At 38.2% G+C, this 23,944-nt stretch overlaps 1 protein-coding gene and 1 pseudogene across 3 annotated transcripts; both read right to left on the bottom strand.

Moving 5' to 3' along the window:
• Positions 1 to 1,110: 1,110 nt before the first annotated feature.
• Positions 1,111 to 23,944, bottom strand: GPRC6A (G protein-coupled receptor, class C, group 6, member A). Of its 3 annotated transcripts, none has more exons than XM_008567753.1 (6): positions 23,707 to 23,944; positions 21,138 to 21,441; positions 18,439 to 18,750; positions 11,268 to 11,480; positions 6,951 to 7,074; positions 1,111 to 2,274 (listed from the first exon to the last, which is right to left on the bottom strand). In XM_008567753.1, the coding sequence occupies exons 1-6, from the start codon at positions 23,898 to 23,900 to the stop codon at positions 1,160 to 1,162; spliced, it is 2,262 nt and encodes a 753-aa protein (XP_008565975.1). In that variant the 5' UTR covers positions 23,901 to 23,944; the 3' UTR covers positions 1,111 to 1,159. The 3 variants fall into 3 exon arrangements, with proteins under 3 accessions (XP_008565975.1, XP_008565973.1, XP_008565974.1); XM_008567751.1 differs by having other exon boundaries at positions 17,914 to 18,750; XM_008567752.1 differs by lacking the exon at positions 11,268 to 11,480 and having other exon boundaries at positions 17,914 to 18,750.
• Positions 4,372 to 5,566, bottom strand: LOC103586467 (annotated as a pseudogene).

The raw sequence follows: 23,944 nt of genomic DNA on the forward strand, positions 1-23,944 counted from the left end.
CAAGGAACCCCAGTCTGTGGTATTCATTTATGACCCAACCTCTGCATGCCAAAGAGGACTCTAGTAATTTCAAAATGACTGTAGTTCCCCAAACATACCTTTTTGTCACACTTTCCACTGCTGATCCTGCTTTTCCTCTTTATCTAGAACACCTTCTGTGATTAACCAACTCCTACTCATCTTTGAGGGCTTCACTTAAACATCACATTCTTTATTTAGTCTTTTCTTAAACCCTGCCATCATCCCCAGAGTGGCTAAGGGCCATTTTGCTATACTGTCTTAATACTCTGTGCACATTATAATCATAGAATTCCCCACACTGAATTGAAAATGTCTATATGTGACTGTCTCCACTGGATTTTGAGCTTCTTGAGGCCAGGAACGATGCCTTGTTGCTTCTTGTACCTTTGTATTTGCATATTACTTGGCACATGGCAATTGCTCAAATGTTAGTTCAGCTGCACTAAATGGGGGTGGGTGGGTGGTAGAAGCTGGTGCTGGACTTGAAGAGCCTGACATCAGGATAAGTTTTGATTTATTGCAGATTTTAAAATAATTGAGTAATATGAAGAGGTTTTTAACTATAGAAATAGACCTAGTGGAAGTGAATAGAAGGTTTAGCAAGACCTCTTCAATGTTTAGAGTAAAACATTTGCAACCAAAATCAAATTAGGCCAGGAACGATGCCTTGTTGCTTCTTGTACCTTTGTATTTGCATATTACTTGGCACATGGCAATTGCTCAAATGTTAGTTCAGCTGCACTAAATGGGGGTGGGTGGGTGGGTGGTGTGGGCATAGATGCTCAAGAGGGAGTGAGAACTCATAAAGACATTTGAGAAGAGGTGGTAGAGGATGTAATAAGGATAATATATTATGGGTTAGCTTTGAATAGAAGAGATACCTTTATGTGTCTAAGTAGGAGGAAGTAAAGATGGAGGCCGATGGTAGTGGTAGAGAACGAAGGGAGTTTCAGGTTGAAGGCCGTATTTTCTTTGTTAAATAGGTAGTTGGACAGAGTGAGTGTTCAGCAAAAATTTGGAGAAGATGTTGACAATGGAGAAATACATAGGACACATTTGTTGGGAAAGTAAATACACATCTTAGGTAAGAAGACCTTAGAAACATTTCATTCTGGAATGTGGCATCTCCTAAGGTGCATCATATACTTGAAACTCTTTTGCGAGACAAACCTTTAGATATGTTTGTAGAATTTTCTCTGCATATGCGTGCTAATGCTTGTGCCTGAAGATCTTTGCTTATCTGCCAGGCTGCAGGCTTGCCACTAGAGCTGGGATTGGTCATTGTGATATTGCTGTTAGTGGCATCCAGTGAAACATGACTCATAATAAGGCCGCCTGCACAGTGGGAAGAGTAACTGTAAATCATCTCGAGAAAGGCAGATTTTGTGTTAGTCTCTTGCTTACAAAGAATGACATAGCATTTGGGGATGAATGTGCAACACAGGATCCCATAGTTAGATATTAAAATGACAATGATCTCCACAGCTGGCAAATATTTACCAAATGTGGTAGCATAGATGGGGATAAATGTGATCCAAGCTATGAAGTAAATGAGCATGCCGAATGTTATGAATTTGGCTTCATTGTAATTCTCAGGTAATTTCCTGCCTTTGAAGGCAAATATGAAGCAAATGAAGGCCAGGATAGCAATATAGCCCAGCATGATGCCAAATGCAAGTATGGATCCCTCCTCACATTCCAGGATAATGACTCTAGGCAGGGAGACATTCTCCTCTACAGCAGGTGCTGCAAAGATTAGCCAGAGCGTGCAAATGACAACCTGGATACCTGTGCAAGTGAAGATAATAGGGATTGGTTTATAGAGGCATTTCAGGAAGTTCTGCAACTTGGGATCCAAGCTGAAGGCTAGCAGAATTTTCAGGGACTTCATCAAAATACAGGAGACACAGAGAGTAAAGCTCACACCAAATAGTGTCTGCCTGGTTTTGCATGTGAAGTCTTGTGGTTCTCCAATGAAAAAGCCTGTGCTGGCAAAGTTGAGAAAATGACCAAGAAGGATCACATAGCATACCATCAACCCCCCGGATGATTTCACAACAGGCGTGTTCAGGTTTCTTGTAAATATTATGCCAATAACCAGAACAAACATGATTCCCAGTAGGGAGAGGACCAGGAGCAGGATAGCCAAGGAGTCATTCCAACTGAGATACTCCACTTCCTTTGCAAAGCAGGTAGAGCTCCTGACAGGGGCCCAGTGAGTTTCATTGTTGCATAAAAGGCAGTGATCCATATCTAAAAGACAGAAGAGATTCAGTTACCTTGCAAACATTTAAACTAGGTGATAGTCCACAATACTACAAATGAGACTCCTCGGTAATAGTCCTGACAAGAAAGCACATATAGATAATTGTGACATTCGTTACTTATTAAAATAAAACATACATAGAACCCGAAGAAAGTGAGAGAGAAATGGTAAAGATGAGGGAAGAGGAAGAGGGGAAGAGAAAAAAAGATGCCAACTGGGCTGGGAGTCTTTAGGAAACTAATACACTCAGGACAGATACTCTTATGAACTTTATATTATAGGTGGCAGTTAAGGGACCCTGTTAAGAATAAGAGTTTTAGAATCAGACTTAGCTTAAGTCCCCTCTCTACCATTTATGATCGCTGTAATCTTGAACAAGGTAACTGAACTTTCAGGGCCTATTTCCAAATCTCTCTCTCTCTCTCTCTCAAAAAAAAAAAAGGCTCTGCCTCATTGAGATGCTGCATTCAACGATATGATGAATATAAAATGCTTCACACAGAGCACTGCACACAGTAGACACTCCATATGCAGGAGCTGCTACTACGAATAAAGCTGAAGTTCTTTAAAAAGTGGAGGCAATATGGCTAAGTCACCCTAAAAGCCTGAAGTCTCTTTCTAAAAGTGCAATAGCACAAGATTAATTAATTAATTAATTAATGACAGTTAAGAATTAAAGACTGTTTTTTTCCCCCCAGGAGGTTAGTAAACTTGAGCCTCCCACACTGTCAGTGATAAACTTGAGGGCTGTTTATGCTGATTCTGACTGCAGGGCAGTGTGAGTAAGTGATGTTTGAGTGGAGTCTCTGGGAGCCGGATTGCATCTGCTCCATGTTCCCACCCCCTACAGATGATGGGTCCCAACTGCTTCCAAAAAGCCTCTCTCAGGGCATCCATCTGATTACACTCCACAGTGCCCCTCTGGCTTTTTAAATGTTCTCCTTTTTATTTTTATTTTTTTTAATTATCTCCCACAATGACATTTATTACATTAATAACATTTCTAGCAAAACAAGTAACAAGTTCAATAACTGAATTCACATTGACAGGTTTCATTTTGATCCATTAGCCAATTTGGAAAAAAGCCATATTGATCAAAGGGATTAAAATTTTAAAAAGCGCCTTTTCCTTGCTACATGTAGAATTTTCAACTAAAATTTCAAGCAGATATCAGAAGCAAAATCCAACTGCAGAATTCTCATTCTGACTATGACATGGATATTTTTTAAAGTAGTTATTTTATACAGTTATTTAAAAACTATATATGCTCTTTTGGGCAGGAAACTGAAAATACACCTGTGAGAATTATGCTCCACAGTAAATACCTGTTTACTTATAATGAATTCTCATGTCACTGAGAACTTTAACCTACTCCAAGACATTTTGAGATAACTTACCACTATCACTTTTTTGAAACATTTTTGGTACTTCGGGCAAGCCCAGAAGGGATTTTATTCTAAAATCTAGGGTTAGAATTTAAACTTCCAACACTTCCATCCCCAGGTAACACAATTATGAATATTTAAAAATCCAGATACCTCTTAGATCAAGCATTTCAGAGCTATGCCTGATAAATGACATTTGGAAAAAAAAAAAATCTAATATAGGATTAGCTGAATTTATACTTCTGAAGCCACCTAAATTCATCCTTAGGCTTTAATATTTACAGTGCTGTCCAGGAGAAATTAAAGAAAAAGGTTACATAAATTATTCTTCAAGCTCTATTCCAGATGTCTGCTTATTAAGACTTGCAGTTTATGCAGAGGTGTGAACCATTATCCTGTAAAATTTTACTATACTACTTCCTGTATAGCTAATAGTAAATACATCAACCCAAATGTAATGAAGGCAGTACAACTTTAGGAGTAACTAGTATATAAAAAGTATCAACATCAGTGGTTTTAATAGAAAAATTTAGTTTTAAGTGTGCAACAAATAAAACCTACAGAAAACAGATTTTCCCATCACAATCTGTTGCTTTACCAAATAATATTTTGAAAACACATTCCTTCAGTCATTATAAAGTTCTTAAAATACAAAAGAAATTAAATCTGTAAGAAAGTCTAGTAGACCAGATGCTGTTGTCAGGACTTGTATACTGTCAGGTGGTTATACTTTGAGTACATCCCACGCCATCCACCTCCTCTCATGCCACCTTGCACATAGTAACTTCCACTACCTCCACCACCACGGCCATAACCACCCAAACCGTCAGGAGTACCATATCCTCCACTGTAATTGTTCCCCACTCCCATTCTTCCGACAGATCCATAACCTCCCTAATTATCCATTCCATCTCTGCTGTAGCCTCCCATTCCAGAACCTCCCATTCCAGAGCCACCTCCAGGAGTAGAATTCAAGAAAAGTTCAATGTATCCATATTGCATGTTATTTTTATCTTTGGACACGGCAGCTACTGCATCTTCATGTGTCACAAACTCTACATCTGCTTCTCCTGTTGCTCTACCATCAACTCTAATGTCAATATGAACTCGTATTGGATTTAGCAGTGAGAAGAAATTAGCAATGTCATTTTCAGTTGCACGAAAAAGCAACCCTCTCATAAGTACAAAATGACCATCATGATAACCTGAACTTGCATCACCAGCACCACCACAGCCATGTGCTTCCACACCTCTTCCATCTCTCATTCTGTCATCAAAGCCATCATTTCCATAGACATGATTATTATAGCCACCATAGTCATCAACACCTCCATAACCACCTTCATATCCATCACCTACTTGTCGCATTCTGTCACACATACTTCCACGCCCAGCTCCACAATAACCCCCTCTTCCTCCTATCGGTCTATTGTATGGTCCCAGTTGCTGTCCCGCAATCTTCCCGGTGGATTATAAAATCCTTTGATTTCACTCCTGCTACTTCTGAAGATCTCAACATACCTGTGCCCTATTCCTTCCTTGTGTTTCCCCAGGGCATTTTCTGCTGTCTCCTTTGAAGCAAACTGCACGAGGCCTCCCCAGTTCTCCCTCATCAGTGTTATCCCAACCCTTGAAAGAACTGAACTATTTCCTCTTTGCTGCGACTAAATGGCAGTCCATGAAGTCGTTCTGCCCCATCACTAGCCTCATTTGGACCATCATGTTTCATAACCCAATCCTTCTCAATACCGTTTGATTTAAATGCCTCTTTTACTTCAGATACCCTGTCGGGCGATAGTAACACCAACCCTGCTGCTCCGGGGTGCGGTCGTGAGGATGAAGAGAACGTGTAGCCTCCCTGCAAAGGTCGCACCGACCGTCTCCGAGGTGGCATCGCTAAGGGAGCTGCGCAGCTCAAAGTTTATTAACCTCAAAGTAAGGTTGCATTTCTGTTTATAAACTTCATGATCTTTTCAGCCTCCTCCTCTTTCCAAACCGTATTTCCCTGCAGATATCCTTTCTTCTCTGTTTTCCCCTTAGCCATGGCTGCTATCTGCCATTTCACTGTTCAGGGGACATTTACTGGCCTTGTCTATGTATGACAACTGTGTGCTAGAGACGCAGAGAAGAACAGGAGATGATGGCCTTTTAGGTTACCCTAACTCCTAGCTTTCCCTCCAAGGTGTCCTTGCTCTTCTATACTTGTTCTTGGAAGCAACTTGCCCCATTTATCAAAAGACAAACCAGATTGTACCTTGAAAGACTACTGTACATCTTTATGGGAAATGTGTTACATATTCTCTTGGTAATTTTATTTCTTTCACTTGGAATACAGTTGCCAGACACCATAATGCCCAAAACACCACCCCCCACCATCTAATTATTTAGGTAGCATAATCCCCTTCATGTTGGGATAAATGGCAGTTTTGTGAGACAATGACAGAACATAAATATTGGAATATTTACATTAGTATACTCCTCCACTTGAAGCCAGTGAGAAAAAAGAATAAGCATTTGGGGACTATTCCAGCTCTGAGCTTCTCAGCTTTTATAGAAGATGAATAGAAGTGCTGCAATAAACAAGGGAATATGATGCTTTTAAAGTAGGCTTAACTCCAGAGAAAGTGCTGATAGTTCCTTTTAGGGCTCCTAAGGCTGCTGACCTCACTCTTTTACTTTAATTTGTGTACTCTGCTCTGATCTTGTCAAATTGTGAAAGATAGGGTTGAAAAATAATCAGTTACTAGCACTTCACCTCTGTCAATAGTTGGTTCCCTTGTCTCACAGAAGTTTCTTTCTTTTTAGGCTTACCTTTTGCCTCTTGGTAGAAATAATAAGATCACTAAGATATGCACACGTGTTTCTTAATACCAGGTGCCTCTGGGTTTCTATTATGTTCAGTTTAGTGTTCAACATTTACTTAGTTGTACTTTTCATGTCCCAGTTACAAGCCAGGCATATTTGTCTGGGGATATGGGGACAAAAGTTGACAGAGAACTTGCGTTGTTGTAAGAGGTGCTGGACAGGAAGTATGCATGAGACACAGACGTTTTCCCTTGGAAGTGAAGTCACTTTTACATGTCTATTATTTATTGGTTGTGTGTCTGTTGATATAATAGAGCAAATTCCAAGATAAAATGAAATTTCACTGGAACTTAATCTAGCCAGAGCATGGGAAGCTTTCTGAATTTTTCAAATGTAAGAAAAAAAAAAAAAAAAAAAGACAGCCTAAGAAAAACAGTTCAGGTGCGTCATCATGTTGTAATGACTGTACTTACCTGTTTGATTACTGTAGTGATTTTCAGGACAGTTCACACATTCATAGCAGCAGATATGCTGACTTCTTGTGCTTTTCTTCATTTGTCCAGGACTGCATTCCTTAGAGCATTTAGATTGAATTTGCTATATTAAAAGTGGAAAGAAATTCCAAATACTTTTTTAGAAAACATGATCCTAATTAATTATCCTTGACTTAACTTAAAGATATACTTACTAAATAACCTTTTGGTCTTTTTTCATATCATTATAGAATTTTTTTTTTTTTGCTATCTTCAGGAATATAAACAAACTTCAAATATATAAAATGTTTCAGATAGAAATTACTTTGGGAGTAACACAGTTTTTGTCACATTAATACCTTCTGTAAGCAAATTATGAAAGTTAGCTCTTTCAGAAAGTCCCCAGCAGAGGAAGAAATGTGTAGAAGTAGAACTAAAGAAGGAAAGGATGGTCTGGAAATTTCCATCCTATGCTGAATGAAGAGTTCAACTATATAAGAAAATAGTAAATTATTAAACTTTTATATTCCTCAGAAAACATTCTTATGCTGTCCAAGGAACATTCTAAAAACAAAAAAATGGAGCATTTTGAATTTATTTTTTTTTATTTTTATTTTTTTTAATCTTTTTTCCGTGTCCGGCAATGGATCGCAACCCTCAGTGTCGCCCCCGTACTGGACTGGGACCGGCAACGGGATCGCAACCCTCGGTGTTGCTCCCGCGCCTCGCTCAGCCAGTGAGCGGGAACCGGTCTGTATGTGGGATCCGAACCCTCAGCGGGAGCGCCTCCGCGCTTCCCAAGCGGCGCACTAGCGCAGTGCGCCACTGGGCTGGTCCAAGCATTTTGAATTTAAAACTATCATAGTTTAGTTAAAAAGACAGCCTTAAATCTATCAATGATGTTTAAGTGATCCTGAGAATTAAGGTTATAATTCTGCATGTCACAGTGTGAATCATATGCAGCATTCTACTTTTTTGAAACTCTGTGCTTCTGATCTAGCTAATGTTATTTGCACTTCAGCTATGGCATTATTTTTCTTATTTTTCATTTGTAGTCAATTTCTCATGGCACATCTTGTGAGATAAATCTGTTATCCTTTTACTTTTACCCTTGGAAAGCCAAAGCAGAATGGTTAAATGAGGCTTTCTCAAGATTCTCTTAACAGCTATTGCAGTGTATGGAATACAGTCAAAGTACTAAACTAACCAGTCTTTTTTCAGTAGTTGAAAATGACCTGATTGAGAGAGAAAAGCAGCCAAGATTCAGCAGCACTGTGTCCACAAACACTGGCTTTCTTCTTCTCAACACAGTTACTGTTGACCTGAGTTTTCAGCAGGCAGTGTATATATATATACCCAGGGCAAATATTCAATTTGAAGTATCCACTCTCCTGGAGGGTGCTCAGAGGACACAAAAGGATTTAACTATTAGATAAAGCTGAACATTATTAGGGGGATAAAAGTGCAACCTTTCTTCCCAGCAAAACAGTCCCTTCTCTTTCTCCACATCAAGAGACAGCAAAGACATCCTAAAGCCTAGTTTTGATAACTTTGTGATATCAATAGATTTAGGATGATCTGATGTTTTGGTCTACGAGTTTTGGTGCTTTATCAGAAATGTCGATATTCCAACTAGCCTACAAATTCACAAGCAGATCTTGAAGTTTGATCTAATTTATCTCAGACATTACTGGTTTTTACTCTACCCTTGAAATATTTGTGGGTGTCTCCATCCAAAAGGAAGACTTGTCCCTCTTTTCATGGTGGTCAGCCTCTTCCATTTAGTCTCTAAAAGCCTCACTTAGTTATCTATCATTCTGTTACCTCTCCCCAACCTCATTGAGGGTCTTCCCTACAAAGTTTGGAGATAAGTCTTGGTAACAGTGAAAAACAGTGCTTTTTGCAAAAATAATATATAAGAAAATGAGTCCAAACTTGGCTTAAAAGTCCCTGTGTGAGTTGCAGTGTTTGGCAGAGTGTTGGGTTCATAGCATACTTGTGAGGATGGTGTAATGATAATGAAGAAGACGATGAAAGTTTGAGAACACAGAAGGTCGGCTACATTTCTATCTTCCAAAGAGAAAGTATGTTGCTTTACTGAAACTTCTGACTGGGGAAATTAGATGAAGGAAAAGGGTTTACAGCATTTCTATATTTATTTTTTCATTCACCAAATATTTGTTGACTCCCTGTTATGTGTCATGCACTGTTGTAATTGTTGGAGCTACAGCAGGACAAAAGACACAAAAGTCCTCCTCTCACAGACCTAAGTTCTAGTTGACAAGGTTGACAACAAACCAAATAAAAATAAGCAAAATGTACAGAATAACACATTCTGTACATAAGTGCTAATGAAAAAACACAAAAGTGCTAATGAGAAAATAAAATCAGGATAGGGAATAAGAAATACTAGGCTGACATTGAAATTTTAAATAGGGTGTTCAAGGAAGACCTCACCGAGAAAGTGACATTTTAGAAAAAACAGGAAGGAAGTGAGAAAGTTAACTACATGGACATTAGAGAAAATTGTTACAGGCAAAGGAAACAGCAGGTACAAAGTCCTTGAACTAGGAGAAGGAAAGGCATACATGGAAGAGCAAGAAGGCCTGTGGGACTGTAGGAGGGGCTCAGAGTAAGGGGAGGGAAGTAGGAGATGAAGTCAGGGAGGTCCTGGAGGCAGGTCAGGTAGGATTTTTAAAGACACTGGCTTTTACCCTGAGAGAAATAGGTTGCCATGGAAGGGCTCTGAGCAGAGCAGTGTATTTTACAAGATTACTCTTCACTGCTATTTTAAGAACAGAAGAAGTAAGAGTAGAGGTAGAAAGCAGTTAGAAACCTACTGCAATAATATAAAGGAGATGACTGCAGCTTTGAGTGGACTAGGGAGTAAAAAGTGGCCAGATTCTGGACACATTTTGAAAGTAAAACTTTCATTGGATATGGAATATTCCAGAACAAAAGATGACAAGGCTCTCAGCAGATTTTTTTATGACCAACTGAAAAAAAGGAGTTGCCATTTATTGAGATGGGGGTAAGTTTGAGAGTTTTAGGAGCTCTGTTTTGGATTAAGTTGACTATTAGACATCCAGGTAGAGATGCCAATTAGGCAGTTGTGTATTTATTTGAATTGGGATTCAGAAGATAAAAATCTGTGGGTCATCAGCCTTCTGTATAATGACATTGTTTAAAGCCATGAGCCTGGATAAGATCACTAGGGAAGAGTGTGTACAAAAAGAGCAGCAGTTCTGAGCCCTGAGCACCCCGATGTTTGGAGGTAGTGAGAATGGTGAGACTGAGCAAAGGAAACTGAGAAGCAGCGCTGGGGACACAGGAAGAAAACCAAGGCCGTGTGGTGTCATGGAGGCAAATAAAGCATTTTACGGAGGGGAGAGTAATTAGCTGGTAAGTGAAGTAAGACGATATTCAGACTTTTTAACATTGGTAAGTGAGACAAACAACTGTGATGGATTAGAGAGGGTTCAAAGAGTATGAAAGGAGAGAAATTGGAGCCAATGAATGTATTCAACTTTTTCAAGGAGTTTTGCTGTAAAAAAGAAATAAAGGAATGGGTAGTATATGGTGGAGGACATGGAGGATCAATGAAGATTTTTTTTTTAAGATGGGAGAAATAACAGCATGTTTATATCATTGTGTAGATAATGTAGAAGAGAGAATAGTTGAGGATGCAGGACAAAGTGTAAAATTACTGCAGCAACATCCCTGAGTAAGTGAAAAGGGTGGGGACACAGAGGTCAAGTGAAGGGGCTGATCTTGGCTAGGAGCACGGACAGTCCATCCATGCAACCAGGTGGAAGGCAGGGCTATGGGCATAGATGTGGTGGCAGAGAACACTGGAGTGCTTTTCTGATTGTTATAGTTTTGTTAGTAGAATAGAAGTCAGCTGAAAGTGGGGATGGGGAAGATGTATTGAGGTCAGAGGAGAGAAGAGAAAGTATAAAATAGTCATCTAGGAAGGTGGGAGAGTTGATGGACTAGGGCGATATCCGTGTGTGTGTGTGTGTGTGTGTGTGTGTGTGTGCGCCAAGTTTAGCTACATAGGGGCTATATTGACTAGGCAGAGAGTTGAATTTAACAAGGATCATGTTTTGGTCAAATCAGTATGATGAAGAGAGACTGGGTGAAGGAACTGAGGGTGTGTGCCAGAGAGTGTTACACTAATTGGAAATAGAATTTAAGGAGGGAAGGTGGAGACAGTGAACAGGCAGTAGGATCACTGGAGGTCCTGATGCGGTTGAGGACTTTTGCAGCTGAGGTAAGAATTGATTTGAATATTACAAATTAGCTTACAAAAATTACCTTAAGATTCCTGAGCTCATTTGTTGTTTCTTGGTCTGTGGTGATAAAGACATCTTTCTGAAGGTCATACTCTGCTATCTTGGTGATGGTCATGTGGCCATTGATCTCCTTCCAAAGCACAACATCATATCCAGTATTCAAGTCCCCATGAGCATCAAAATGAAATGAATTCCCTCCGTTAGTAAATGTTACATTTTTCAGCACATCAAGTAACTATAAAAAATAAAAACAGAAACAAACACTGAATATAAACCTTGTATGTGGATCAATTTATCTCAATGATAACACTGCCTTATGAGAAATACCACTTGAATATGAGAAAAAAGAAGATTCTGGATCATTGGTTGGGAGGTTCTTAACTACCTGAGAATCCAACAATTTGAGAAGGAATTCCACTTGGGTTCTAGTCTCATTTTTGCCAAAGTCTTGCTACGTGAATTTGAGAAAGCAAGTTAATTTCTATGGATGATAGTTTTGAAATCTGACCATTTTTGTTTATCGATATTGCAGAATTTCAGAATGGGTCCTCTGGGGCATGTACCTGGGCTCTAATTCTGGTTTCATCTCTCACTAATGGTGCAATCATCTCAGTTATAATTACTTTATCTTGTTATCTCCAATGATTCTTAAGTCTGTTTTAATGATTGAGTGCATAGGAAAGTGATCTCTAAATTCTACTTCTTTTTTTTTTTTTCCTTTTTGTCTTTTTCGTGTCCAGCAACGGATCGCAACCCTCAGTGTCACGCCCGTACCAGACTGGGACCGGCAATGGGATCGCAACCCTCGGTGTCGCGCCCGCACCTCGCTCAGCTAGTGAGCGGGAACCGGTCTGTATGTGGGATCCGAACCCTCGGCGGGAGCGCCACCACGCTCCCAAGCGGCGCACTGTAGCAGTGCGCCACCGGGCTGGCCCTCTAAATTCTACTTCTAATTAAATTTATAAAATGATTTTTTTAACTTGAGAGGAAAATATTTAATGATAAATTACTTGTCTTTGTACAGTGAGAACTAGTATATAATAGAGCTAGGCCAGGAAATATTTTACTGACAAGTGAGGCAGCCACATTGAGCTTGTGCTACAGTGGAAGAACTGGACAAGGAGGTAAGAGAACAGGTTGCAGTTCTGGCTCCAGCATTAACTCAATATAGAAGCAACAGTAAGTAAATAGCCTCTCTGAATGCACTCATAATGGCCCACTCATTACCTAAATCTGTGGTTCTAAGTGGCTTTCGTCGGGTTCAAAAATCTATGGAATGAGGCAGAAATTATTCTATTTAAATAGAATTATTATATTCTATTCCTTCTCAGTTAATCTTTTTTGAATGTTTAATTATTATTATTATTATTCTTTTGGTCAATAGAATATAAGAAAATCAAATTATATTTTAAGGTAAATATAATAGCTGTGATAGTCATTTCAATGACCAAATGTCACTTTAGCAAAAACTCTGTTTGTGTTGATTTTATTATACGTCCCCACAGATTTCTTAGTTCTTTTAATGAATGTAAATTAATTAATATTACTTTAAAGAAGTAGGATATCAGATCTAACATGGTGAAATAAACCAATAAAATCTTATTTTAGCAATTGCCTGGAAGAAAAAAAATGGAGGGAACAAAAGTGAAAAAATAATGGCCTATCTCCAGGTTCTAACTTCTGCCTGTGTACTGCTATTTCTTCTGTTTCTTAAGAAATAAATACACATAAGCTCTAACAACACAGTTCTTGAGGGAGCATATCCTTGTGTTCAAACTATAATTTTCATCTGTTTTTTTTTCCTGCATTAAATTAGGTTTTTCCAGATAAAGTCCTGACACCTGTATGTTCTGTAAATAACATTAAATAATGTAAGTAAACATAATTTTATGCTTGTTCTTACATGAAAGAGGGTGAAAGTAATAAAACAGTACATTCATTACTCATCACATAGAACATTTGCTCTGGATTAAGGTAAATTTTGAACACTAACACTCCAGTTATTAAGCTATTAAATGCTTTTTCCATCAATTATTTGTTTTTTTTTTTCCCCATGGAGAATCTGAATTTCACTACAAATTGAAGCTACAAAATTTAGAAAATGGGATTTGCATTTCAATTATCATATAATGTTCTTCTGTATAGTAGTGCCATATTTTTAAGCATACACGGCCAGGAGGCCGCACCAACGAAGGTGCGACGGTTGATGTTCTCCACTTCCCTAACTGCGCTGGTGTCTGCTCTGTCTCCGTGAGTAAGCTTGCTTGTGGAAACAGGTATCTGTTTGATTAAATTAGAGAACAGCAGAGGAAGCAGCCTTACACCTCTGTGCTAATGTCTTTTTTTGAGAAGTTTTCCATTGTGTGGCAGAAAGCACACTGAACTAAGGCTAAGACAGTTCAGCCTTTATTACCAGCCAGACCCTTATCTTTGAGGCTCTCTCTGTCTCTAAAACTGCTGCCAATTTTGGTCACCACTAACACTTCCTCTTATCACTTCTTTAAGATGGAGTATAAAGAACATGAGTCCACTGGACCTACCATAATACTATAAAAAATAGAGGTGATGTATATCAGTACTTAGAACCGTAGGCCTTAAAAATCATTGGTTATTATTATCCTTACCACTCCAAAATCACTCTCATGTCTCTCCTGTCTTCTGGACTAATATGCCACTACCATCGCTACACTTGCATGACTCGTAAGTTCTTCAAATTCAGTATCTCCAAACTTATATGCTTCATTATTTCTTCAGTTCACTCGACCTCCACTTTTCTCTGTGTTTCCATTTCAACAAATTGTTGGGCCTTAAAAACTAACGCCACCTTAAGTGACAAGTGGATTAAGGTGGCAGTCTAAGAGGGCGCCAGGAGGAAGTAGGGTGGGAGTGTCTGCTGGAACCTCGCCTTAGCCCTTATTGGCCATGCTTGTGAACACTGCGTGATTGCAATAGATAGGCATTGAGACAGAACCCTTAAGCTGATTGGAGCATGTAAAAAACCTGCCTTTCCCATTTGCCTTTAAAAGCAAAGGCTTGTGTGCTAATAAACGGAACTTCTTGGCAGAACCCCCGCCGTGTCTGAGTGTCCTTTAACGGGCCGGTGGTGTGCTCACCTCTCTTCACAGCTCTCTTCCCCAGTCTCCTTCCAAAGGGGACAGGAGGGAAAGAGGAACCCTGGGCCGTTCGCTCGCCCACCAGAAGGAACGAGGCTAGGGCTGTACGGGTCGGCCGGCGGTGGACCCGACAAACAAATGACATTGGCTGCCCAAATTAGAACCACTTGCAACATCTTTGCTGCTGCCCGTCATCCTTTACATCCAATCTATCTCCAAATGCTCCCATGCTTCCTCTTATGTATCCACCTATACATTTTTCCATCTTTACTTCTACACCTGTAGTATAAGGCATTCTTGTTCTACACCTGGATTACCAAATTGGTCTTTCTCCCTCCAGTCTTGTGTTGCTCTAATCAAGTTACACTGCATTTGGAATGCTAGTCCTACAATGGAAAACAGATCATACCACTCTCCTGCTTAAAAATATCTTTGATTGGCTTTCCTTTGCTCTCTCAAGTCCAATCCTTTAAACACAGTTTGCAACCTTTCTATTTAAAAGATGGTCCCTGTACCAGGAGTGTCAGCATCACCTAGGATATTGTTAGAAATGCAGACTTTCAGATCCCATTCTGGAAATGCTGAATTAGCATCTGCATGATAATAAGGTTCCCAGGCAATTCAACTGTACTACAAACTTTGAGATGCCCTGATTGACAAGGCACAAGGCCCTAATAATGTGTCCTTCACTAATTCCTCCAGTCTCCTTTGCCTACAGCTTCCATGCAAGACTCCAGTCCTGTGCCACTATTTTCTGCTTCCTGATGATGCCATGCTTTCTCTCTGGGATTTTGCTGGAGTATTTCTGTCCTGTCTAACTCCTACCCATCTATGATATTCACCATAGATGTGATGTTTTTGGAGAATGTTCTCTGAATTGCTAATGCTGGATTAGCTGCCTCAGTTACGTGCTTCTCTGCCTTCTTGTATTTATATGAAACATTTTAATGCTTCATCCTGCATTGTAATCAGCTCCTTAATTGTTTGATTGTAAACCCCACTAGAAAGATGACTCCTTTAGGGAAGGAATTCTATTTTGTTCTCCAAAATATCTTTAGCACTCAGCACAATGCCTGGAACATTGAGACACCCAATAAATATTTGCTAAATACATATATAAATAGAAGTTTGACTATTAGACATTTTCTCATCTCACATACATCACGTACTACCTCATGTATCACCAAAAGTAAAGGAAAACAAAAAAGAAAATCAAAATCACTAGTCACAACAAGGAAGTGGTATACACACACATGTCTGAGGAACATTAAAAATCTGTTGAGGTTAAGCAAGAGTGGCTGTGCTGTTCCTGAAAACTGTTCACAAATATCACCAAATATAGAACCCAAGTGAGTATTATCCTCAAACACTGAGAAAAACTAACCCCTTTAAAATTATTTGAATCTAAAATCATCCAGAAAGTATTATTTGAATATTAGTGAATTTTGCTAGAAGACAAAGTAATCCTTAGGAATGTGTCTTTGATTAGGGACCCTAATGTTGATGATCTTTTAAATTTAATGTTTATGGATATTTCTTCATAGAAAGACAAGTAATGATTTGTCCTACTGAATCTGACACTGACCAGATGTGACTCACTCACATCATGATCAAGGAAGCAAGTCACCCCCCCATTCCTTCTTTCCAGTCTGTTAATCTGTTTGTTTCTAGATTAATAGGCTCTCAGAGGCATAAAGAATGACCCCAGGCTCTTAGTGTTTAAATGTCTTCTAAAACATTCTTAGGAGACTCTGCTTAGATTATACTTTCTCAAGTCTTTTCCTCAAAATGTTTGAGACTTATTCCTGACTTAAAATACCTCCCTAGATCTTTCCCAGATCTTTAGTGGATAAATAGCTCTTGCTACTTGTATTTCTTTTTCCTTATGAGGCTCTTTGTATCCCCTCCCCTTTCTTTGGTCTTTATGACTGTCCTTCATTTCTCTTTCTCAATCTCTCATTCCTAAAATTTCATGTAGTAGTTTCACTGTGATATCCACTTTATAAAATGGGAAGAGTTCTTTTTATTTATTTATTTATTTTTTTTGCAGTACACGAGGCCCAAACTACTGAAATATATTATAAAATGTTGGATTGAATTTGCAGTATAGTGAAGAATGGTGATCTAAAAAAGATAATTTACAGTTTTTGCCAACCCCTCATTAAAATTTTACACTACTGAGGGAATGCTTTCAAATAGGCATCTTAAAATTATTAGACATATGAATATATTTTTTAAAACAGAGTTTTAATTTAACAAAGGATCCTGGGCCGACCCCGTGGCGCACTCGGGAGAGAGCAGCGCTGGGAGCGCAGTGTCGCTCCCGCCGTGGGTTCGGATCCTATATAGGGATGGCCGGTGCGCTCACTGGCTGAGCGCGGTGCGGGCGACACCACACCAAGGGATGCGATCCCCTTACTGGTCACGAAAAAGACAAAAAAAAACAAACAAAAAAAACAAAGGATCCTAATCTCTCATTTACCTCTTCATTACATTTTTGGCTTTCATTTACAAGGTGAAAAGTAGTTTTAAAATGAGCAATTTAAAACATCCTCTGATCAACTTGTAATCTCTCCAGTGTGAGCTGGTCACCTCAGACCTTGCAGCTTGTGTTTGCAGGTGTGTAAAGTAAAACTGACAGAAGTAGAAATAATGTGCTCTGAGTATCCACTTATATCATCAGAAGAATTGAGTTATTCCTTTTACCTTCTTTTCTCTTACAACTTAAAATACATATAGTTTGTAACACAACTTTGCCTCAGGACATACAAGTTTGACTTTGAATACACCTTATTGAGATGTTTGTTTCTAATGAGTAAAATTTAGTATTGAAAGAAGCAATTTGCTTCAAAGTGCCTTGTTTATGGGAATTTAAGAAAACACAATGGAAATTTTTCACTAAATAGAACCAAACTAATCAAAGAGAAGAAAGGGAAAGATTTCTTTTACATACAGTTGATGTTCATTTAAGCCTGGAATATCATAATTGATCTAATGACATTCCCTTGAAGAAGACTGGAGTCTTAGGGAGACCACCTTAAATAAGAGAATCTAACTGGTGCTGTTGAGATTATAACACCAGCGACACAGTGAAAAGCAAAGGGCATGGAGTCAGAAGATCCAGACTGGAGTCATATTTCTGGTACTTCCTAGCTTTAGTTTTCTCATCCATAATAGTTCGTAGTAACAGAAAGGATCGTGAAACTTGTCTGGTCTAACTCTTGTGTTTTTTAAGAGCATTAAAAGAGACAATTCATATGAGGCACTGAAAAATCCAAAAACTCAAGGAAAATAGCACTATCAACAGAATCTTGTTGGAAAATAAAAGAACAGAACTTTGATGGGTCAGAGTAGGAGGTGAAGGTAAAATACAACTCTATTATCTTCGAGAACGAGGAGCTATGATACAAATGCAGGTTATTCAAATACTGAAGGTGTGTACTTATGAAAGGAATAAGATTAAGAGCAGTTAATATAAATCTTTGCAAATTAAAACAAGGAAGGAAATGGGGGAAATGAAGGTAGAAGAATTTTCTTAGATGTGTGAGTTAGTACCTCCCACGGCTGAAAGGCGTTGGAGTTCTGACAGTCTCGAGCTTGGCACAGATCTCGGATGGCATAACCTAGGGCAAACACTGCAAGCTGAATACTACGAATTAGTCCTGGCTCAGTATAATCCCAGAGGAATTCGTTTCTCATGAAGAAGTTTTTTCCTATAGTCTCGTGAGCCTTGTAGGCCGAAGTCTCCTGAGAATGGTTGAAAATGCACTGACTCAAATCACTGTCTTTGACATTCGCAAAGGCAGACAAAAGCATAGCATATTCATGTAAGGGCTTGTTATTGTCACTGGGAAGCATATTCAGATTCTGAAGAAAGGAATGGAAAGAGGACATATTCCCTCTTCTGAAGGTAAATCCCACAACTTTGCCAACCTTTGTAACATCAGTAATGGTGGTAATCTTGGTGGCAGTTGACCAATTATCACTAGCAATCCAGATCTTATTTATATTCTTTTCAATGGCTTTACTGAAGAGACTGAAAACATGGAATTGCCTCAGAAACACCACAATGACATTAACATGGGCTTCTGCAATGATTTTCTCAAGTGTATGATTGATTTTGACTTCAATGGTACTGTCTGAGAGGAAGGCTGGGAGAACCTCTTTGAAGGCTATGCACACATTATTTGCTGCAGCCTGAATTGCAAAAGTGTCGAGAGCCAATCGTCCATAGTCATCATCCGTGGTTATGATGCCAATCCAGTTCCATTCAGATTTCTGAATCAGGTTGGCCATTGCTTTAGTTTGATAGAAGTCACTGGGCACAGTCCGTAAAAATGAAGGAAAGCGAATTTTGTCACTTAGGATTTCAGCAGTTGATTCATAACTCACCTGGAAATGGACAGAATCTTTTAGTTGTGGTGTTGATGAGACCCAGGTGGCTGTTCATAGTAGGTGTTCCTCTCTGATTTCCATAACCTTTCCCTAAATTCTCTGGTCCTCTCCATTCTTCCCCTTCAATGAATTCCTACTTTACAAATAGCTTAAATCATGATACCTAGCATCTGATGATAGTTTAGAGTCACTACTACTCTCTAATCATTACATATTGTGTACAGAATAAGCCCTTCGAGGGTTCATATCTCTCTCCACACTTCTATATCCATCTATATCTATCTTGTATCTCTGGCCAGGGCCAATAGTGAATATTATTTAAATACTTAGAGGTAAATATTGAAAAAATGAAGCCAGTCAAATGAGCAAAATGCATTTTGGGTCACCAGTATGTGCAAAATTTTGTCTAATTCACAATTTAGTGATTTTATCCTAGGTGAATCATCCAGTCAAATAAATAATCACGTATTCCAGGGGTCAGCAATTTTTTTCTATAAAGGATCAGATATAAAATATTTTAAGCTTTGTTGCTCACATATAGGATCTGTCACATAGTCTTTTTTTGTATTTTATTTGTTTGTTCATTACAACATTTTAAAACATTTAAGAACCGTTCTTAGTTGAACATCTCAAGAGCTTAAGAGCCACATTTGGCCTGCAGATTGTGCTTTTTCTAACTTCTATTCTAGTCAATTAAGCATAGGCTTTTTAGAAGACCTACTTACTGTGTCTAGTGTTTTGCCTGATTCATTGCTTTGGTGATTTTATGCTAGGGAGAATCATTACCTTTCATAGCTGCAATAGCAACATGTTACTTACTCAGTGATTTCTTTCTTTCTTTTTTATTATTACTACTTAACAGCAGCCATTTGGTATGGTGGAAAGACAATAGGCTTTGGAGCCAAACAAACTGTCAGAAGCCTGATTCCAGTATATTGGGAAAAGTTACTTAATGTTTCTTAACCTATAAAATTATAGAATTCTTGTGGAGATTAAAGGAGAAGATTTAAATAGACAGTAGCACACAGTGGATATTCACTAAACCTTAGTTGCCTTCCCAGTACCTGACATTGCTATGCTTAGCTGCATTGAAAGAGCTGGGTTTCTGTAAAATTAGTGTTATGCATGGAGGTTTTCCTTTCCTTTTACGTTGTGTATCATGGAAATTATATTTTTACATTAATGAGACATTATTAAAATGATCTACATTTCTTACTTATCACCTAACTAGCATTGTGCATAGACTAGTAATTTAGCCAAAGCTTTATCTCCGATGCATTTGGTCTAAATTCTTTTTGTTTTGTCATTTTGGACTTAAATATTTCATTACCAACTTCACTATGCTACAATATAATGGAACTCTGAGGGTCTTTATGGGTATATGTACTTATTTACTCTACCTCCAGAAAGTTATATGTTTTGAATTCTTATGTACATTCATTATTTATATATATATATTTTATATCTGCTCACTTCTATCAGATGGTTATTTCTTGATAATCTGATTATAAGCCTTTTCTCTTTCTTACTTTTAGCTTCTAATCTTCCTTGAGCTTAGAAAGCAGTGACCTAGAGAGTGACAAGGTGGTGTGATATGATGGTAAGTAGGCTCAAAATGAAAGCCAAGGGTACTTGCTTGTCTGAGTAACGTGCAATGCAAGAACTTAGTACAGGGCTCTGTGACATCTGCTTTGGTCTTTCAGAAACCTTTTTGCTTACTTTCTGATTACCAGCTTGCATTCCAGGGAGATAAGCAGCTCTGCGGTCTTTGCTCAAAGCCTTCCCATCATACTCAGAACAAAATGCAAACCATACCATGGATTACAAGATGCTATAGGACCCGGCCTTTGCTTGCCTCTACAAATGCATCTCTTACTATGCTCCTTTCTGCTCAAACTGATTTAGCCATATTGACCTTTTTGCTATTCTTTGGACATTCCAACTTTGCACTCATTGCTTTCTGGGTGAGATACTCCCCTCCCCTTCCCATCTTCCCTGGGAGTCCCTTCTCATTCAAGTTTGAGGCTAACATCACCTCCTTGAGAAGTGTCCCTCGACCCCTATACCCTGTTACCCACCAATCTTCATAGCATCTGACTGATGTTATTTCAGAAATAAGGACATTGAGGCCCTCAGAGGTTTGTGTCTTATCCAAATCATGCTGAAAACTGTCAGAAACTAGACATGACAGAGATTGAGGGGTGACTACTCCCTTACTATTTTTCCACTGTACTGTCTGTAATAGGGTGCATGCTTTCTCTAACTGAAGAGAAAGAAAGGCTAAAGTAAAAGTGACTCCCTGACTATTTTCTCCAGGTTTCCCTGATCGTTTCATGATAATGAATGTGATCAAAACTGATGTGTGGAAGGAGAACAAAACCTACCTGTGGCATGAGCTGTAAACTCAACATCCTGGAGACGGCCATGGTTATTTCTGAGTAGCCAGCACCTATAACAGCTTTAACCCTTGGCATGTAGCTGGAATAGTCACACTTAAACTCCACAATTTCTCTGGAACAGTTGAATTTAGAAAGAAATCTCAGAGCAGCTGCCATTGCCACTGTGACTTCTGTACAAGTGTCATAGATTTCATATCCCAGTTTGATTCCAGGTAATAGTGTTGAATTATTGATCATCTCAATGCTGTGTATCATAGCAAGAGTTTGAAGAAAGTTTGATATTTCAAAGCTGTTGAAAAACAAGTATTTTTTGAAATCAGGACATAACTCTGATGGACATGGTGATATCTCATTTTATCTACATCTCTGCCTTTAACAAACAATTTTGGAATGAGGGAAGCTTACCTCTTGAAAGATCTAAACTATTTCAAAACAATTTTTGGAAACCTTTATAAAGGGTAATTTAAGAATGAACAGTTCCTTAAATGGAGTCTATGGTACGGGTTTTAACATTTTCTTGATGAATTTTGGGATCATTTTGAACACTCAGTTTAGTATTCTGCAATATGAAGATGTATCTGATTTTCATTGCTTTTTGTAGTTAGATGTCAGCATCTTATTACTATGAAAGTACTTGCTTTTTAGATTCACAAGCCCATGTTTTCATTTCCTGATTTTAAGCTGTTGTGATTAGAAACCAGATAAATACAACTCTTAAGAATTACACTTTAACAACTGTTGGGTAGAAGCTCAATAGCCTTCTCCTGGATAAAGTGCACTATTTTAGTTCCAAGTCATAGTTACTTCCACATTCAGAGGGCATTTCCAATTTACTTGTAGATTTGTGATTATTCCAGAGCACTGAGTTGTTTGCTGATTTACTGTCAAGTTTATTTCATCTACTACTGTGTGCAGAAGACTACATATAGTGCCTAATACATAATAAAGGTTCATAAATGTTTTGTAAGTTAAGAAAGGAGGGTATTATTGTTCAGGGTTTTGATATTCTAAAGTTTCCTTTTAGTACCTTAATGTATGATAAAGTAAACTGAATATTACTATTTGTCATTGTGGGCTGTCTAAACATAAAGTTTGGAAAATCAATATCACTATTTTAATTTAAAAGGAGAAACAAAGAGGAGAGAGAGGGTAAATAAATAGCTTGACAATTCAATTGTATAATATTTCCAGAGTCCCCCATACATAAGCTTCATTTGAGTCAGAACTTCTTTGATGTATTCACCAGTGGCTAGAATAAGGCCCAGATAACGGAGGCACTTAATAAGTAATTATTCAACATTGAATAAATACTATTTATCTCAATGAGTGACAGTAAGGTCAAAGATTTTAAATTCAGAGATTTTTTTTTTCCAGAGGAAATTTGTTTATTAGATCCAATGATTCTTGAGTGTTTTCTGTTCTTAATTGTTGGCCTATAATTCTAGGCTTCAAATCTGCAGTTATTCTTTGGGTACCAATGTAGTGCTCTGAAAATCTTTACTAATTATTTTGTGTCATTCCCTGATATTCCTGCTGATCAGTGATTATGATGACAATAGCTTGAAGTGCCCAGCTTCTGGGGAGAATGCTAGGAAGGAATCTTAGTGTGACATGGGATCACATTTTATCTAAAAGCATTCTTAGAGGGCTTGGTAAATACTTTTTGATAAAGAGAGAAAAAAGAGAAAAGAGGAGATTAAATTTACACACAAAAACATCAAGATAGAATGAAAATTTTGGAGTTAAAAGGAAGCATGGGGATCAAATTGCCATAGCAACAGAAGCTGATGCTGCCTGTGTCCTTAGAGGTTATCCAGACCCTTAGTTTACAGATGAGAGAATGAAACTGGAGCTCAAGGTGTTTAAGGGATTTACCTAAGCTTACAAAATTAGTTTGTCCCAAAACTGAAACTGAAATTCAAATATCTTGCCCTCCTTAAAGAAAATCCATTTGTAACACCCTCTACCCAGCTTTACTTTTCCACATCACACTGTGCCGAATGTCTTCTCTGTAGTTAAGAGTTCACAATGCAGAGGGTTCATCAAGGAAGAAGGAATACTTTGAGTTGAGGAGGTCTTCATTTATCATGAAAGAATTAGATTATTTCAAGATGAAATGGATATGGTGTTGACAAAAATGTTAGTGTGATAAAAAATTTAAATGTAATATATTTTAAACAAAGCGTTAAATAATGAATTCATGTTTAAAACAAAATGCATGTTGTGAGTAATAGAAATATAAACATGCTATGTATGTGGTGAAGGACAGGCTACAGTGTCTTCTCAAGTGACTTTAAGAATTATTTTTTTAAGACAAAATGCAAATACATTAATAAAAGGCATTCATTACCTATGCACTTGGAAGTAGTTTGATTATACATACAGGGCTGATGTATCTCTCTTTTAAAAAGAATTATGAGACTACACAACTTAAAAATACATAAGTTTAAATTTTATTAAAATGACTTAGATGTTAATACCAATAAACAGTTTATGTGTTCTAGTCTCATGTCATAATATTGAAATCTAAATGTGTTTTTGAATCTTTACTCACCCAACACACTTCTGGATTTGTGGTCGCCTGGGATAGTCTTCTGAGTACAACATTTTTTCATGAATGGCAAACAAACCTCCAATTATGATATGTCCTGGAGAAGTAGCAGCCACAAAGTCATCAGGGGTCTGGCAAGGCTGGGAAGTAGCAAGAATAATCACAAAGAAGGTAATCAGTATAATCAATAATGCCATGTTTCTATCTCATTTGCTCAGTTCATGTGAATTCTTAGGAATCA

Source organism: Galeopterus variegatus, unplaced genomic scaffold (genome assembly GCF_000696425.1).
Source record: "Galeopterus variegatus unplaced genomic scaffold, G_variegatus-3.0.2 Scaffold342, whole genome shotgun sequence".
Classification (NCBI taxonomy): Eukaryota; Metazoa; Chordata; class Mammalia; order Dermoptera; family Cynocephalidae; genus Galeopterus; species Galeopterus variegatus.

Coding starts and splice junctions, on each gene's coding strand:
- GPRC6A (XM_008567751.1), bottom strand. CDS start 23,900: ATGGCATTATTGATTATACTGATTACCTTCTTTGTGATTATTCTTGCT. Junction 11,481..17,913: donor ACGCCTTTCAGCCGTGGGAG/GTACTAACTCAC, acceptor TATTTTTTATAG/TTACTTGATGTGCTGAAAAA. Junction 7,075..11,267: donor ATGAGCTCAGGAATCTTAAG/GTAATTTTTGTA, acceptor CTTTTAATATAG/CAAATTCAATCTAAATGCTC.